This window comes from Thunnus albacares, chromosome 19, assembly GCF_914725855.1.
Source record: "Thunnus albacares chromosome 19, fThuAlb1.1, whole genome shotgun sequence".
In the NCBI taxonomy this organism is placed as follows: domain Eukaryota; kingdom Metazoa; phylum Chordata; class Actinopteri; order Scombriformes; family Scombridae; genus Thunnus; species Thunnus albacares.
In genome coordinates this window covers 19,052,050-19,067,989 of record NC_058124.1, presented here as the reverse complement: position 1 = coordinate 19,067,989, position 15,940 = coordinate 19,052,050, and the positions used below count along the sequence as shown (strand labels likewise).

At 40.0% G+C, this 15,940-nt stretch overlaps 1 protein-coding gene across 1 annotated transcript in view; it reads right to left on the bottom strand.

The window, feature by feature from the left end:
- Window positions 1-1,675: 1,675 nt before the first annotated feature.
- The window catches only part of LOC122969634 (dolichyl-diphosphooligosaccharide--protein glycosyltransferase subunit STT3B), an 84,114-nt gene continuing 69,849 nt past the window's right edge, over window positions 1,676-15,940 (bottom strand). Inside the window, exons 8-16 of the mRNA XM_044335510.1 lie at window positions 14,949-14,997; window positions 14,117-14,271; window positions 12,494-12,705; window positions 10,803-10,990; window positions 9,831-10,002; window positions 9,101-9,274; window positions 7,734-7,847; window positions 5,838-6,044; window positions 1,676-4,759 (exon numbers count right to left, since the gene is read on the bottom strand). Coding sequence (XP_044191445.1) covers window positions 4,685-4,759; window positions 5,838-6,044; window positions 7,734-7,847; window positions 9,101-9,274; window positions 9,831-10,002; window positions 10,803-10,990; window positions 12,494-12,705; window positions 14,117-14,271; window positions 14,949-14,997 — 1,346 coding nt within the window. The 3' untranslated portion in view covers window positions 1,676-4,684. The remainder of the gene's footprint in view (window positions 4,760-5,837; window positions 6,045-7,733; window positions 7,848-9,100; window positions 9,275-9,830; window positions 10,003-10,802; window positions 10,991-12,493; window positions 12,706-14,116; window positions 14,272-14,948; window positions 14,998-15,940) is intronic.

Here is a 15,940-nt window from a genome sequence, read left to right as displayed (position 1 = left end):
AGTAGAGGAGGCTGCAGGTTCAGGACCGCATTTCTAGGACCCTAATTTGTCGTGACTGCAAAAGCGCACCCAAATACTACTTTCTGTCCAAGTACATACTTAGGAGTGTTTTCAAATATGCCGCCTCTATCAGTGCTTTTCAAAAATGTTACAAATCACTATTAAAAAACAATTATGTTTTAAGGTGTGACAATGCTGTGGTTAAGGTCTGGTTAGGTTTAGGTACACGAACCACTTTGTTAGGGAAAGGCGGTTTGGGTTAAAGTTACTACTTCCTTTAAGCTAGGCAACATTCGTCGTCATGGCTACAGTAAACACCACAACAATTGTAGTTACGGTTTTTAAAAAACTCTGTCCTGACTCTCAGTTGGAAACAGGAAGCAAACAGCAACGTCCACTTTTTGGCAGTGGCAGTTTCGCAAAAAACCAGGGTCCCAGAAATGCGGTCCTAGGATCGAGGTCCCGAAACTGCAGCCTCCTCTACTGCAGGAACATGCTACTCCGTCATGTGGGATAGATGGTAGAGAATCAATTCCCATGTTTACAACTTGCGAGCATTCACATCACAGGAGAACTCAAGGCGGTTGTATGATTAAAGAGTTGGTCAAATGAGGGTTAAAATATTGTGTGCGTTGACAGTATACCACCATATCCAGTAATTGTTGGTTTAATCTCTTTAACAACTGAAGCATCCCTACTTGCTTGATTGTCAGGCGTTTTCATATCAATGACAAGTCTTTTCCATATTTCTTAGAACTGTCTGAGGAATTACCCCCTTTTTAGTGTCCGCGCTGCAAGACCTGGGAACGATCGTAGATCTTAGAATGCCGACTTGAGGGACTCTTTTAAGCTCCTATTTTAGGCTAGGTACTCTCCCAGCACGGGAGGAACCTTGAGTGACATAAGTGTACGGTGATTGGTCCAGACATAAGGGTACTTTAATTGGTGGAACACACGAGCCAATGCAGCACTGGCAACCGCCATGTTTACACAGACCTATTTTTGTCTCCTTTCAAACTATTATTATCATGAAACCCACGACCCAGCTCCGATCGCGGTGTTCTCCATCTTGTTGTTATTGTATCTAGCGCAGAAGTTAAGTTGCTATACCAACCGCCGGCCAGCTTACGTCACTTCAGCATTCCTACTGGCTGTGCGAATACGAACAGAAAAAAAACCCCATTGAAGCTATTTGCTTCTCAGGGGAGTTCCCCAGTGGGTAGTTCCTCTCAAGGGTCCCCAGAACTATTTGGTACAAAAGTGCCTTATGTTACTGGTTTTCAAGTGCCTTACTCAAGTTACATTAGGAAGTTGGAGAAAAGCTTTACTTTGCATTACCAAATCAATATTTACCCAAATATCAAGGGATTCCACCCAGTAAGCACACCATTACATGCATGCTTCTGAAACCCACCACCAACTATTCTCACCAGTCTGTGGAGTATAAAGTCATCCATCATAACTACCGTTGCAGACTCAGAAGCAAATGTCTTCATCCAAAGGCTAATGCTGCCATCATGTGGTCCAGTTTGTGTTCACCTGGGTTGAAAAGCGCATCTGCACAGGAGAAACTCAAGATATATACAGATCTGAATTATGCTTTGGCTTGAAATGACTTCTTTCATAGATGCATTGTGGGGAGAAGGGGAAACCACAATAACAACTTACACAAATGTTTTCATTAAAGTGTATATTTAAAGATGACTGAACAGAGCAACAATGTAAAAATGTAAACTTTGAAAGTGAGAGTGAGACAAGCGGGTAGGGATTGCATCAAAAAAAAAAAAAAAAGGTGTAGACGAGTAAACTTAGTAGAGGAAGGAACTGATCTGCCGTTCCTTATTAAAAATGCACAAAATGAGAAAATAAGAGGGCAAACAAACTGTACATCACATTAAGGCTTAGTCTGAACTCTCTCCTCTCTTGACAAAATGAGAAATCAAAAGGGCAAGACACAATTTTAGGCATTGTGTAACTGAACAACAATGTGGCATTGTGTCAAAGGTCTGAAATCTCGAAATGGTGACACACTGCTCCAGAGAAGATCAAAGCAAAGAGAACAAAGGGATTCAGACACATTTTTTAAAAAGTGTAAAGAAAAAAATAAACTGGTGACACTAATAACAAGTCACTTTTTGTGAAATGGGTACAGATGTGACAAAAAGAAGTGCAGCTGTATGATGTATTACTCTTTTGATGTGTCACTGACTTGATAAAAAATAAAAGTTACTGAGGCGTGCACATACAGAAACTCCTTACAGAAACGGAAACATGGCATCTGAAGAACCCAAACACACATAGAACAGTGCAGTGCCCATAGTGAAAGAAGTCAAAGGTTACCGCTGATTAGAGCTGTGTCCCTAATGTATACTATGTACTAATAAGTATACACAGATGTTCATTAACAGCGCACTCAAATATCTAATCTAGTATGCTTACTAGAATTTAAACGATTCAACAGGAAATTAAAGGGCCACAATATTGAGGTGTATTATGGGAAATGTATGAATTTGCATTTTTGGAGCTTTTTAGATCCATACTACGGACTAAAAGTCAGGATTATTTTGGCCTTTGCTTCTTTGATTTTGACCATTACTCAACTTTATGAAACATCATCAACAATCATTCTTTGAGCAATTTGCTGCTTTTCTCTGTTTTATATTATTATAAATGGAATATTTTACGGTTTAGGACTGTAGGTTGGACAAAACAAGCAACATGAAAATGTCATTTTGGGCTGCAGGAAACTGTAATGGGAATTTTCCCCCCACTTTAACATTTTATTGACCAAAAGATTAATCTTTCAATCAAGAAAGTAAAAGGTTACCATTGCGTGATAATGAAAAAATTAGTTAGCTGAAGCCCTAAACTAAAAACGATTAGTTGATTTATTCATGAGTCGATCAACAGAAAATTTATCCACAGCTAATTTGATAAGTAAGTTTGATAAGTAATGTATCAAGAAAAAATGGCAAACATTTCTCTGGTTCAAGCTTCAAGATTTGCTGCTTTTCTCTGTTTAACATTGTAAATATTTTGGGGTTTTGGACAAAATAAGACATTTAAAGATGTTGCCTTGGGCTGTGGGAAATTGTGCAATTATTTGATTATTTTCTGACATTTTACAGGCACAATAACTAATTTACTTGTCAAGAAAATAATTGGCAAATTACTCAGTCATTAAAATAATTGTTGGCTGCAGCTGTAACATTTATTAAAAGTTTGACAATAGCGGTTAATTCTACACTGTAAATGGACTACACACTAATAACTTTTTTATATGCAGTTTGGAATCGGGACACAGCTCTAGAGTACCTATAGTCGTTAGTCTGTCCCGTCATTTCTACGGATCTCACCGTAGTCACAGGCAGAGATGGAAGTTCTTTAAAAATTTGTACCTTTCCTGACCTGTCACCATGTCTTTTCCTATTTCAATATCAGTGCTTGTGTACTAACTACACCCTCTTCACAGTTCACCAGTCGATTTCCAGTTTCCAATGCCTCAGTGTGGTCGAAGCACCCAACCTGCCGTATTGATACATGAGCTAAACAAAAAAAAAAAAAAGCTAACAAGGTAGACAACAATCAACGAGATGATGATGACCAGCGATGAGGCACTAGGCTTGCTCACTGAACTAGAGAGCTCCCTCTGCAGGAAGGGAGGCCTAATTTATTATCACTACTTTTTACACACAGTTGCTTGCTTCCGTCTTTAAACCTTAGCAGCAAAAATGTACAATCTATGCAAAAAGGAGGGGTGGGAGGAGGGGGGAGGGGGGGCATTGTAAAAATTCACATTCATTCTTTCAACAAAATCTCAAGCCCCTCTGTACAAGAATTATTGCATTCACTGTTCTATTTGTTGTCATTAAAAAACTCATAACAAAACAAAAACAATCACATAATGAAATTAAGAGAAAAACAAAAAAAAAAAACTGCATATTTAAAAATCACCACAATAATCCAATATATTATAATCCTTTTAGTCATTTTCTTTACATAACATATTTACATAGTAGGCCAATTTTTTTTTCTAAAGAATTTGTTGTAAAAGAAAGACAGGGAGCCAGGCAGACATAAAGGAGATGGTGATGATAAAAAGGTTAATATTACAGGTGGGCTGTGCCTAGACAGTGACGTTCCTCCATACCGCATACTGTCCTCTGTACACGTGTCAGGAACAAGTCCTCAGCTTTCACTCCTGCGCTTCCTCACTCTCATTAATGAGTTCACATGTGCCATGGAGCAAGGTCAGGTCAATGGGTCTTTGGTGCAAAATGTTCCTAGTCTTATTTCTCTTCCCCCTTCACCCGATCCCCGTACTGATAAGCAGTTAATTAATGTACCACAAAAATTAAATCGACGCTGAACCAAGTAGAGCAGCCCTATGCCTTGCCACACATTCAAATATAAAGTAAAAAACAAAAAAACAAAAACAAAAAACAGAAAAAAAAAACGAAACAGGAGAAATTAAGCAAGACAAAGGTCCTCAGGATAAAACAGACAACAGTCCTGGAGCGAGCCAGATATGACACTTCAACTTCCTCAACACACGGGGGCGCTCTAAAGAGAAGCGCTTGATACCAAGTGCCAGATAAATGGCCCCTGTTGTGTTCTTCTTCATTGGTTGTTAAGAGGTTTCTTCGCATTTATTTGTTTGTTTTCCTAGAGGAGTTCGTCATCATTATTTTTTTTGCAGTTTCTTGCCTTTCCTCAGGGCGAGCTTGTTCTTGATGTGTCCTCGCTTCCTCTTGGCAGTCTGTTTAGAGACAAAAATCTACTTAAAAACCATTCTGTAACTGAAATAGTTTTATGTCAAATTTACTGGATATACTTGGATATAAATGACTTACACTTTTAGCCCATCAAAAAGAACCTATTCTTATAATCTGATGACTATAGGATGAATGATTATGATGAATATAAAGGGTCAAAACAAATTGTGACTGAGAGCTACTGGGAGCAAGTACTTATTATGCACAAACTGTTTTTAAAGATTTAAATATATTGGAGCATATACTCTATACATGATGGAGAGTAGCTTATTGGCCTAGATATTTATTTAAGTCTATCTCATAGAGTAACTTAATAATAAATCTCCTTATTTGAGTTATTGAATTTTATGTACAGTCTCTTTTCTACATTGGTCCCAGCCTATAATCTTCACGTTTTTTTGCCCTTTTCCAAGGAAAATCCAGTAATTCTGTCTTGGGGACAAAAAAGGTCTGTGAGGTGGCTGGTATTCAACATCCCCAAACTACAAGCCAAGGTCACATTAACCCTGCATCCCGCCCACACACACCCCCACTGAAGAGTAGTGGAGCTGAGAGTATTACTAGTAAAAATACTGCTACTTCTAGTGAGCTAGTTGTTTTTACAGTGTTAATCAGTGCAACATTGTTTGAGGAAATGTACATCCCTTCCTCTCATTCATATCACATGTTCTCTCACTCTCCGCTGTCTCTGCTACATTTCCTGAAGCCATCCTTAAAATAAGCTAAGCTAACAAGTCCATCCAGACTGTCTGTGACTCAGGGGAACTTCCACGTCGACTAGGGAAAAATACGCCTCTTGTGAAGGGGTTCAAGTTAAAACGGGGTGTTAAGTTACTCTTTGAAGATATTCTATGGTATTTCCAATTTGCAGTGAGGAGTATCAGAACATGAGTCAATGATATCAAGTTTTTACTTTAGGATAAATTTCTGTTTTTGGGTGTGCTTACCTTTGAAATACAAACAAATAAAATGAATCAACAAATGAATGAATCCTCTACACTGTGTATGGATTAAAATGGATTAAACCATCTAAATAAATAAATAAAGGATCTCTCCTGCTACCTTTTTGGAGGTGTACTTCTGCTTGGGCACTACGCTGCGAAGCTTGTGGTCCAGCGGCTCTCTGTTGTCCAGGTTCTTGACCTTGTAGATCCGGACCAGCCAGTGCTCTGAGGTGAAAGCCTCCTCCAGGTGCTTGAACTTAATATCCTTGTTGCCAATCTCGGCGTTGCGCGTCCGGTCGAAGCCAGGCGGTGTCCGGAAGTCCAGCTGGGAGACAGGTGGTAAAAATAAAACAGTGCTTCAATTTAAAAAACAACAACAACAAAAAAAAAATTGTACATCTGACCCACGAGCTAGAAGGTAGCTATGTGTCTTGGTAAAAAAAATGAAATGAAAAAGGGGGAAACTTTTGCAACAGAATGTGACAATTACGACGCGGCTTCTTTTTTTTATTTAATACTAGCCCACAGCAGCTTTACTCGTTTAATATTAGCACCTAACAGAAGGAGACAATGACAAACAACACAATTATAAAAAGAAAAACAAAATGTTTGATAGCACTTTGATTACACAACAGCATCTGCCTTACGTTTTGATTATACTCTGTAGGAACCACTTACACCCTCGTTCTTATTATTCTGCTCTAAAAGCCCTCAACTGCTCCTCCAGTCTCTGCTATGATTTGCCCTTGTCACCTCTATTCTCAAAACGACACGCTCTATCTACCTTCGCTATATTGTATTCTTCTCCCGTTTCCTCTTTGCTTTTCACTCTCCCTTTGTGTAACAATTTCTCATCTACGATATCTTCAGTATCTCCTCTGTGCCTTCAGGCTGCTTCAGAGGACACACGGTATGAAATATTAGATTATTATTAGCCACAATAGTTTAGTCTCCCGACATATATTTATTAGTGCTGTTCAACCTGTCGTTCAAAAGATAAGAAAAAGAAAACAAATTAGTTTTTTGGGGACACCACGATATGAAGACCATGGGTTCTATTCATTATAATATCTACTATTCTGTATTGTATTATGCATCAGTATTATCCTTTAATCTCTACTCCATTTGCTCACCACGAACTGCATCCTCAACTATCCTGTTCCATGGTTCACCCCACTCTGCTTACTGTCTTTTTCCCTATGTCCTCTAAGCCTCCGTTTCCCCTTGTCACATCCTGTTTCCGTAAACCTAATCTACCCGCCCCCTCCCTTTTCTATCTTCCCTCGTCGAGCTCACTCCCTCCTGTCCGCTGTCTACTTCTGTGCCTCAGTCTCTCCATCTCTTTACCCTGAAACAGCGCTGTGAGCTATACGGAGCTTTTGGCGTTCTGTCTGAGGATGGCGGCTGCATTGATTCTCCCATCTCAGCTCGATTGTTGGCTGGGCTGCATCTACAGCAGGGATGTAAGCACCTGGCAAGGAGGATCCCTCTCATCTCTCCTCTGCTACCAGCCAGAAGTAGCCATGGCACATTTAAAAGCTTCTGCCAATCCTTCATATTCTCCCTCCATCCTTTCTTTCCCCCAAAACCCCTTTTTCATACCACAGGAGCTCCCCAAGGCATCTCCTTAAATCCTCTTCTGCCTGTCAGAAAGCTCTGCTTTTAAGACACAGTAGCAGGACGTTTTACACCTTTGGTGGTGGCAGCTGCTTGTTATTCTCTGGAAAAGCTGCATAAAATGTCGTAGCAGTACTTTTGACTTCTTTGGTGATGGAGGCTGCTTGTGACTTTTTGATCTCTGTGCTTATCCAGAATTGATTATTTGTACCTATGAAGTGGATCATAACCCCCGAAAAATTCTCTTCAAATTCAGCTCAGAGCTTCTCTGCAGCCCTGCCCTGACCTGACCTTGAGATGAAAAAATGATGAAAGACATGCATGGGTGCAGAGTTATTGGTGATGTTTCTTGGCGAGAAAGTGAAAGAAAGTCTTTAGTTAGAGCCTCTCTCCTCACCTGCATTTCACCAAATCGGTAATAAGACATCTTGTACATGAGGCAGTTGAGCAGAGTCGGTGAACCGGCCTTGTCCACCCTGAATTCTCCCTGAGGGGTGAAGTAGTCACTCTCCTGAAAGAAAAAGCAAGGAAGTGAGGAAAAATAAGTTCCAGAAAATGAGTAAAACTTTTAGTAGCACCAGCACCGAGAACTCAGTGACCAGAGATGACGATAAAAGCTTCAATTTAAAGCCAGAAAAAAAGCCAGACTGTGACTGCCTGAACCAAAACCCGAGCATGACGCAGTCCGAGGCCACTGACTGATTGGGATTGGATTTGGGGACAATTTCATGCCAGCTGATGAGGGCATGGTTCATGAAAATAAAAAAATGTGTTTTTCTGTCCCCCACTAGATTTTAAACTCTTGTCCTCGGTTCAGTCTCGAAAAGAAAATCTTGATCTGAATTAAACTAGCTGATTATATTAAGTTACCTAATAGATCAGTAGTAGCATATAAATCTCTGTCACACACAAAACAAGAACTCAGTGCAGGTCTCAATGTGTTTTTATGAATGGTGATTGTAACTGTGTGTAGACTGCTAGCAAAGGACTCTGAGTTTATTCTAAAGTCAGTTTTTGGACAGAAAGCGTGCTGTTGAATGTTGAAATTAAAGCTGCAAAAAACATTGAATAAACATGGACAAGGACAGCAACTAAAGGTTATTTTCATTATCAGTTAATCTGCTGATTATTTCTTTGATTAATCCAATAATCATTTAGTCAGAAAATAGTGAAAAAAATAAAAATAATAATTTCCCAGAGAAACAGTAAATATAACTGAGAGAAACAGCAAATCCTCATATTTATGAAGCAGGAACCAGAGGATATTTGGCATGTTTGCTTGAATAGTGAGAAAGGAAAAGGTTGCCAATTAATTCGCAATCTTTCTTTTACTTATTTGTGCATAACAACAACAAAACCAAACAAAATCATAAAGCATAGACGAGGCAAACAACAAAGTGTAAACCCAACAAAACGTCAACATTGAGAGAACACAGAAACTAACAGAACATTTTCTGATGATTGTTTCAGGTGTAACATGGACTTTATGAACATGATCAATGTAATTCATTATAATTGCCGCTGTTCAGAAAGCTCCTCAAAGTCATAGATGACTGAGCTTCTCATGAGTACAAGAGTTGTTTTGTTTTTTTTTTTTATCTCTGAGCTACGAAGGTGTGAAAACATCAGTATGGTCCTTGAGCATCATTATAAAAGTGTGAGAGTGACGGGTGTAAGATTGTAAGAGTGAAGAGGAAACATTGATTTCACTGCTGTCTAAGTGTGTACTACATACAGCTGAAGGTGCTGCTGTCACACACTCACCCTGATGTCCTTAGGATGCTCTCCCTCCGCTATCCTCACCATCCACAGGAACTTGTTTATATCGTCGCCCGAGTAGCCTATCACACCTCCGAAGATGATCAGGACGTAGTCCACGTCCAGCGACCTCATGATTTTGTAGGCCGCGCTTTCGTTGGACGACATGGCTTTCCCCACCTAAAAAACAAGCGGTGATTTAACTGGGGTTTCCTTTTTTCAAACCACACGGTACTTCAATACGGAGTTGAAAATAGGAATTATTTAACAGAGATCCATCATGCATTCTCTGTAATTACATTTCCCAGGGACAGATGCTGAAGAGACAACAAGCAGCAGGTAGAGTAGAAAGCAAGAGAGAAGAAAGCTAGAGGGCTTTAGCAGACTTAACTAAAAGACAAAAACATTCCTCTACACATTTGGCAGCAGCAAGAGAAAAAAAAAATAAATCAAACCCGAAGAATGTGGCAGCAATTAACTGAAATCCCCCTACAGTGTAAATTCAATGGGAAAAGTTTAAGCAAACAAGATTATCTGGCTTGTTGGAGGGAGCAGTTTTATACAATGTGGCAATTACATGAAAAATTCACTGAAGAGCTGCTAATCATCCAGCGGCTGCCAGAAGAAATCATTTGTTTCTCTGTATACGCACGCATCCAAACCAGGAACAAAGCGAAGAGATGGAGATGACGGAAGACAACGGAATATGACAAGACGAAGAAAGAAAACAGCTCACCAGTGCTATGTGACTGTTGTTCCATGTGTTATTATCTACTAGCGTGGTCCTGTTGGCCATCCCTGCTATTTGGTAACCGTAATCCCACCACGACATGACGCGCGCGTGCTCGTCTGTGTTCTGTCTCAACCAGTAGTAGGCCTCCCTGAAGTCATCCAGGATGTTACGTGTGCTGAGAAGGAAAAAAATAAGGTTGACAGGTAACATGGTTGACAGGCATATGGCTGCGGAGGCTATTAATATTTCAGTTAAGACTTTGAATCAGAAGGGCAACAACAGCTGAAAATAGAGCACCCATGCATAATAAACTGAGGGTTAAAAAACACTTCGCACTTTGAACGCTCGTGGCCTAAATTTACCTCGAGGAGCAGGAGCAGACATAAAGCCAAGCAACCAATTAACTGTAGGTAATCATATTATGTCTGTATGTGTGTGTGTGTGTGTGGGTGCATTAATGCGTAAGTGTGTGGGTGTATATGTGCGAGAGAAAAGAAGAGAGTGACAGCTATGCTGCTCCCAGTAGCAAGGCTAAACCATTGTCTGCGAGCTGCTGTGGTATCATTAATATATGTATGAGAACTTGCGTCTACCATTTAGTCTTGTCCTTCAATATTTCCTCCCTAATGCTTAAAGGGAATAATTATTCCTTTAAAGAATCTCGTACAGAATAATATATCAGCTTTTTGTGAATGCGGAGATGGTCCACAGATGTTTTCTGTGACCTAGAAACACTAAGTTAAGCAATCATGCTAAATCTTATAGGTGCACATATCAATATTTCCACAAACGTCTTATGAAATATACATGTGCTCTCTCTGTACGTTCCTGCATGCACTCATTTATATGCAAAGTGAAGCCATCCAACCCTTTTCTATTATGAACCATTACTAGAGACTTTGTTCGACTCCTTGCGGTTATTTACATCCATTAACACATTACAACTGAGGCGTGTGCAGTGTGTATAATTCATACCCGTCATGGTTGTATGAGGCGAGCACCACGCTGGGACTGGAGTAGGCGTTGCTGGTGACCCAGGTACAGTGGACGGCGAACATCATCAGCAGCATCAACATGAGCATGGTGACTATGGACTTGATGTTCGGACCCAAACCCTCCTCTGCTTTCTCCTGCTCTGACACATGTTTTCGCACCTTGCCAGCCTGCAGGGGGAGACAAATGCTCTGATGATGGACAGCCAAGTCTGTGGTGTTCCAGAAAAGGATGAATTATTGAGTGGAATAAATTATTGAATGAACTAATTGAGCAAAGTATCTTAGAGCATCCTCAAGTTCTCTGTACTGTCTGAAGATGCGTCACTAAGGATTTTGAGATGAATCCTGTGATGGCTTAATATTATTTTACAAAGCCAGTAGGGAGTAAGGAGAAAAATCTGCATTATGTTAACATGGTTCTTCCACCAGCATCTGCATTTACATTTCTCTGACACCTAAACTGCTGGCTGAAAGTGGGGCAAAAATAGATGTACTGTAGATGAGATGACATAACATTTGATTTCTGCTGAGAAGAAATCCAATTCTGTCAGTTTGACTAAAACTGATTTAGTTAACAAAGAAGGTTATCAACAATAAAACAAACACATGTCATAAGATGGAGTGTCTGTCTTAAAGGTACAGTAAAGGTATATTCTTGTTTACATTCAGTGTTATCTGTGTGCATTTTTAAGGCTTAAAATCACACTTAATGTATTTCTAACCTCAAAACATTTGCAAAGCCTTTTGTCTTGAAACCTGCATCATTTATACTAATGATGCACTATTGGCACACTACTACTTTTCACAACCTTCATCGCCATCAAATGTTGGCAGAAATGTGTATCACAGTTTGTATCACATTATTATTATTTTTTTTTTTATGGGCACTAGCAGCTTCTATTAACAGGAAAATCTTCGAGTGTGGCAAACTTGTATCACTGAATTTTTTTCTGCCGGTGCAGAGCAGCGAGGTGGTGTAATCAAAATTCTCAACATTATCATCTTGATTTTTGAAAACCAGCCTTACCATACATAATATATAATTTTAGAAGCGCTTGTCGGTTTTACAAAATGTGTTATACGAGCTGAGATTTTAGATGTGTGGGTAGCGCACAATGCTGTGATTACAAGGTGGACTGAAAAAGACAAAGCCCTTTGTTTGACTCAACGGTGACTACGGCAGTCAATTCAAAAATTCAACAAAGTGAGCCAGCTAAAATGATGGCAACAGCATCAAACAGTTGCAGCTGAATCACAGATGAATCACAGTTTAGCTCAACCGACAGGCAAAATTGGTGGGAAGAGAGAAGGAAAACTGACAGTTGTATGTCTGTCAGCTTTAAATCCAAACTCCTGAGCAAACAGTGCTGCAACGGTGTGTAAAGGTCTGAGGAAAGAGGATGTTGGATGCTGTACAGACACCCCCTAAGGCAAGTTGCTGATTTGTGGTGTTGGGCTGTATAAATAAAAACTGACTTGACTTGACTAAAGTCCAGAGTAGCAACATGAGGAACATGTCAGTGACTGCTTATGACACTTTTAGGCTTTTCTTATTTGTTTGACAGTCAAAATCCCAGTATAGCAACCTGAACTATTGTTGGGCAATGAGTGAAAAGTATCACATTATTACTACTGCAGATAATTTCAACATTGACTCCATCCGGTCTTGACCTTATCATAGAGATTCCCTGAGTTCCTCTTGTCATCCTCGTCGCTGCTGTCCTCGGCGGGGGGTTTCTCCCTCTTTGTGTCGTCTCCCATGTAGTGTTCGAACACGCTGGAGAAAGCCACCGCCGACAGCATGCACACCACCGGAGTCAGCGTCAGCATCAGACGCACCATCACACCAGCGAAATACACTGCACTGATGGCGTACAAGGCCACTGGAAGGCAAAAGACAAAAAGGAGGTGGAGAGAAAACAAAGCAGACAGAGGTCAGATAAGGAGAAAGAAATTTGTGAATGTAAAGAAGAGACAGGAAATATGGCGGAGAGCGAACGGGGGATAAAGACGTGAAAAAGAGAAATTGGCAAGCATAATCAATCTACGGAAGCTCTGCACAACTCAAAACCCTAAATAGAAAGAGAGCTGGCTGCCTTCCGTCCTTGAAAGCAGCCGACCCGACTCAACAGGTGCATCGCTAATCAATAGCTGTAATTGGCTGATTAAGTCTGAAGAGAAACAGAGTGCTGAAGGACTTTGTCTCTAGTGCTCAAAGGATCTCTGCCCTTGATCTGGGTTGTCTTACTTTGTAAACACAAAAGTTTGGTTTGATTTGTTTTTTTGTTTTTTTTTAGAGAAGCTCAGTCCCTTTAAATGTTTTTCTTTCAGGCTGATAGAAAGCTGAGAGAGAGTTATACTAGGAGAGACAAATATACTAGTGAGAGCAGGCATTTATTCAGAACCAGAGACAAGACTAGGAATCGGTACACTATGTTTTATTTGCCTTTTGATACACTATTGAATCACTGTTAACAAGGCATATAAAAGACCACAGAACAATTAGTGGGAAAAGAACAATGCTAATTAAATGTTGTAATTCCTTAAAAATTTCAAGATTTCAGATTAATAGTCAACATTTCTTTTTAGCAATAGCTACTCGATGTTTTACATTTGTAACCATCGCTCCATTTAGTAGTTTTTATCATTATCACACATTGATATCAGCCTCACTATTTACTGTTCACTTTACTAAAGCCATATCTGAGCAAAACAGGCAAAATTAAGTGACTAGTGAATGGTCAAATTTTTACCAGCCACTCAATAGATTACCATTGTTTTTTTTGGCTGGTGAGTGAAGCAAATCTACCAGCCGCTTGCATATTTTTACCAGCACTTGGTCGGTGGCTGGTGTACATTTTGTGCCCTGCAAGACAGATATGATTTTTTGACAGTGGATCACTTTTAAATATTGCATGGATGAATGGAACAAGGACGAACAGCCAGAGTGAGCTGTTAGATGAACACACGTCCGACTTCTCTGCGAGGTAACCGACTGTGTGGAAAACTACATGCAGTGCGCGCAGCATGAAATCAAGATTGCAGTTGCTCACGGCATGATGGAAAAAGGCCAATTATTGACTCACTTTAATTAAAACAACATGGGTTTGTTTGGCTGTACTTTAAACTGCGCTGTTTTTGCTGCCTCAGGAATTCTGGGAGCTATAGTGTTGCTGTTATCAACGGTAATTTAATCTAATTTAATCTGACAAATAACGACTTACATGATGTCACAGTGGAAATTATGTTTTAAAGCATATTTTCAGAAAGAGTTTTCGATAAAAATCTTCGTACCGAACACTCGTTCGTCATTGATGTTCTTGATGCAGAACCAGAGGCCTGCTGGAAACGTGCAGACCAGGATGTGGAGGTCAAAGAAGAAGGAGACCCACGTCGTCGGCTGGTGCTCCGACACGGACGCTATGATGGGGATGTGGATCTTAGCATAGCTGGGGAGAGGGGTGGGTGAGGGGAGGGGAGGGGAGGGGAGGACAGTTGGGGGGGAGGGAGAGACAGACAGACAGGATGTAATTCATGTTGGGTTTAGCGCACAGGGAGTGTTGAGACAAATTATACAATAGATCTTCCTGATTAACTCCAGAATTATGAGGAAAAAAAGATAATTTAGCTCCCCGGCATCCGCATGGTAAAATATGAACAAATCTAGCACCACAGATGAGTTATGTTCTTCTTTCACCATTAGTTTCTTATCTTTGTGCTCCCTCTTTATTCATTACAGGCTTTTACAAAGCAGTTTCTATATGATTTTAAATATTTCTCTCTAAAGTGTTTTGTGATTACAGCTGGGAAATAGAAAACACACAGCACATTAAGGAATTAGTATAAGCCTCCAAAGGAAAGAAAAAAAAAAAAACATCCCATACTGCTTTAGTCAGCAAACGGGGGGGGGGGGGGGGGGGGGAGAGAGAATTGATTGGGTGTGCTGAAATATGGGTGCCTGGTGCTGTTTGGAAGTAAGACAGTAGTTAAACACAGAGTCTATGTTGTGCCCCTCTGGGATAGTGCACGGGGAGGGATTTTATAGCAGTCTTAGAAAACACACGCATGCACTCGACTGAACAAGTGTTCAATCGACAGTGAGAGTGTGAAGGTCAGCAGAGCTTACCCGGTGTCCCAGAGAGAGTAGAAACGACCACTCCAAGGAGCGATGTATCCTGGAGAAGCAAAAACACAATCAATAAAGAAATATATGAAACTCGTCTTTCCGTTGGAGCCTCAGAACACGAGGGCTGCCTGTGGGAGTTGTGTGACATTACAACAGACATCTTACTATTCACTGTATGAATCAAAACTGAAATATACTACATAAATATAATGTAGTAATTTACATCCACTCTATGTAAAGCCCTTGAAAACTTCTGATCTTATGGATTGCTCTATAAACACATCTTAAGTTGCTATTTGAGTTAAAGGTACCCTGTGGAGTTGTTGATTGCTAGGAGCACTGTGGATCAATGTTTTTATGATTGGATCCCAGTTTGTTTGTATTGTGTTGCAACACACAACTCATATTCTGTTGTTGGTTTCATGCTATTACACTAATTAACAGTAGGTGGCAGTAATGTGCCAAGAAACAACGGCAGTACCGAAGACTGCTAGCAAGCAAACCTGGATGTAAAAAAAAAAAACAAAAACCCACAATTAGATATTTTAAAAATCAGCTCTAATTTTTATGAAGAAGGAAATGCACTCAACACGTTTGTGGTGATTAACACTAAGATTTGTTTATTTAAAAGAAATCTCCACCGGGTACGTTAAACACTCAAAAACTCATCTTATACTCTTCATCAGGACAGTGTGGGTGTCGTTTTGATTAGATTTAACTGACTGTGCTGACGACATCAGCGTTGCATTTTGATTCAAATGTTACAAACCGATTGGTGCACGGAAGTACGTGACATCACAATTGTCAAAAAAGTCCCGCCCAATTCAAACCAGTGAGCGGAGAAAAACACAAAAATCTCTTTCAAAGTAACCAAAACTGTTCTAACTTAAAGATATTTTGTGTTCATATGTAGGACCGTATTTTTCATAGTAAGAAGTTGATGGAGAACATAGGTTTCTTATGTTCTTTTAGAGCATTTATATGTAGTCCAA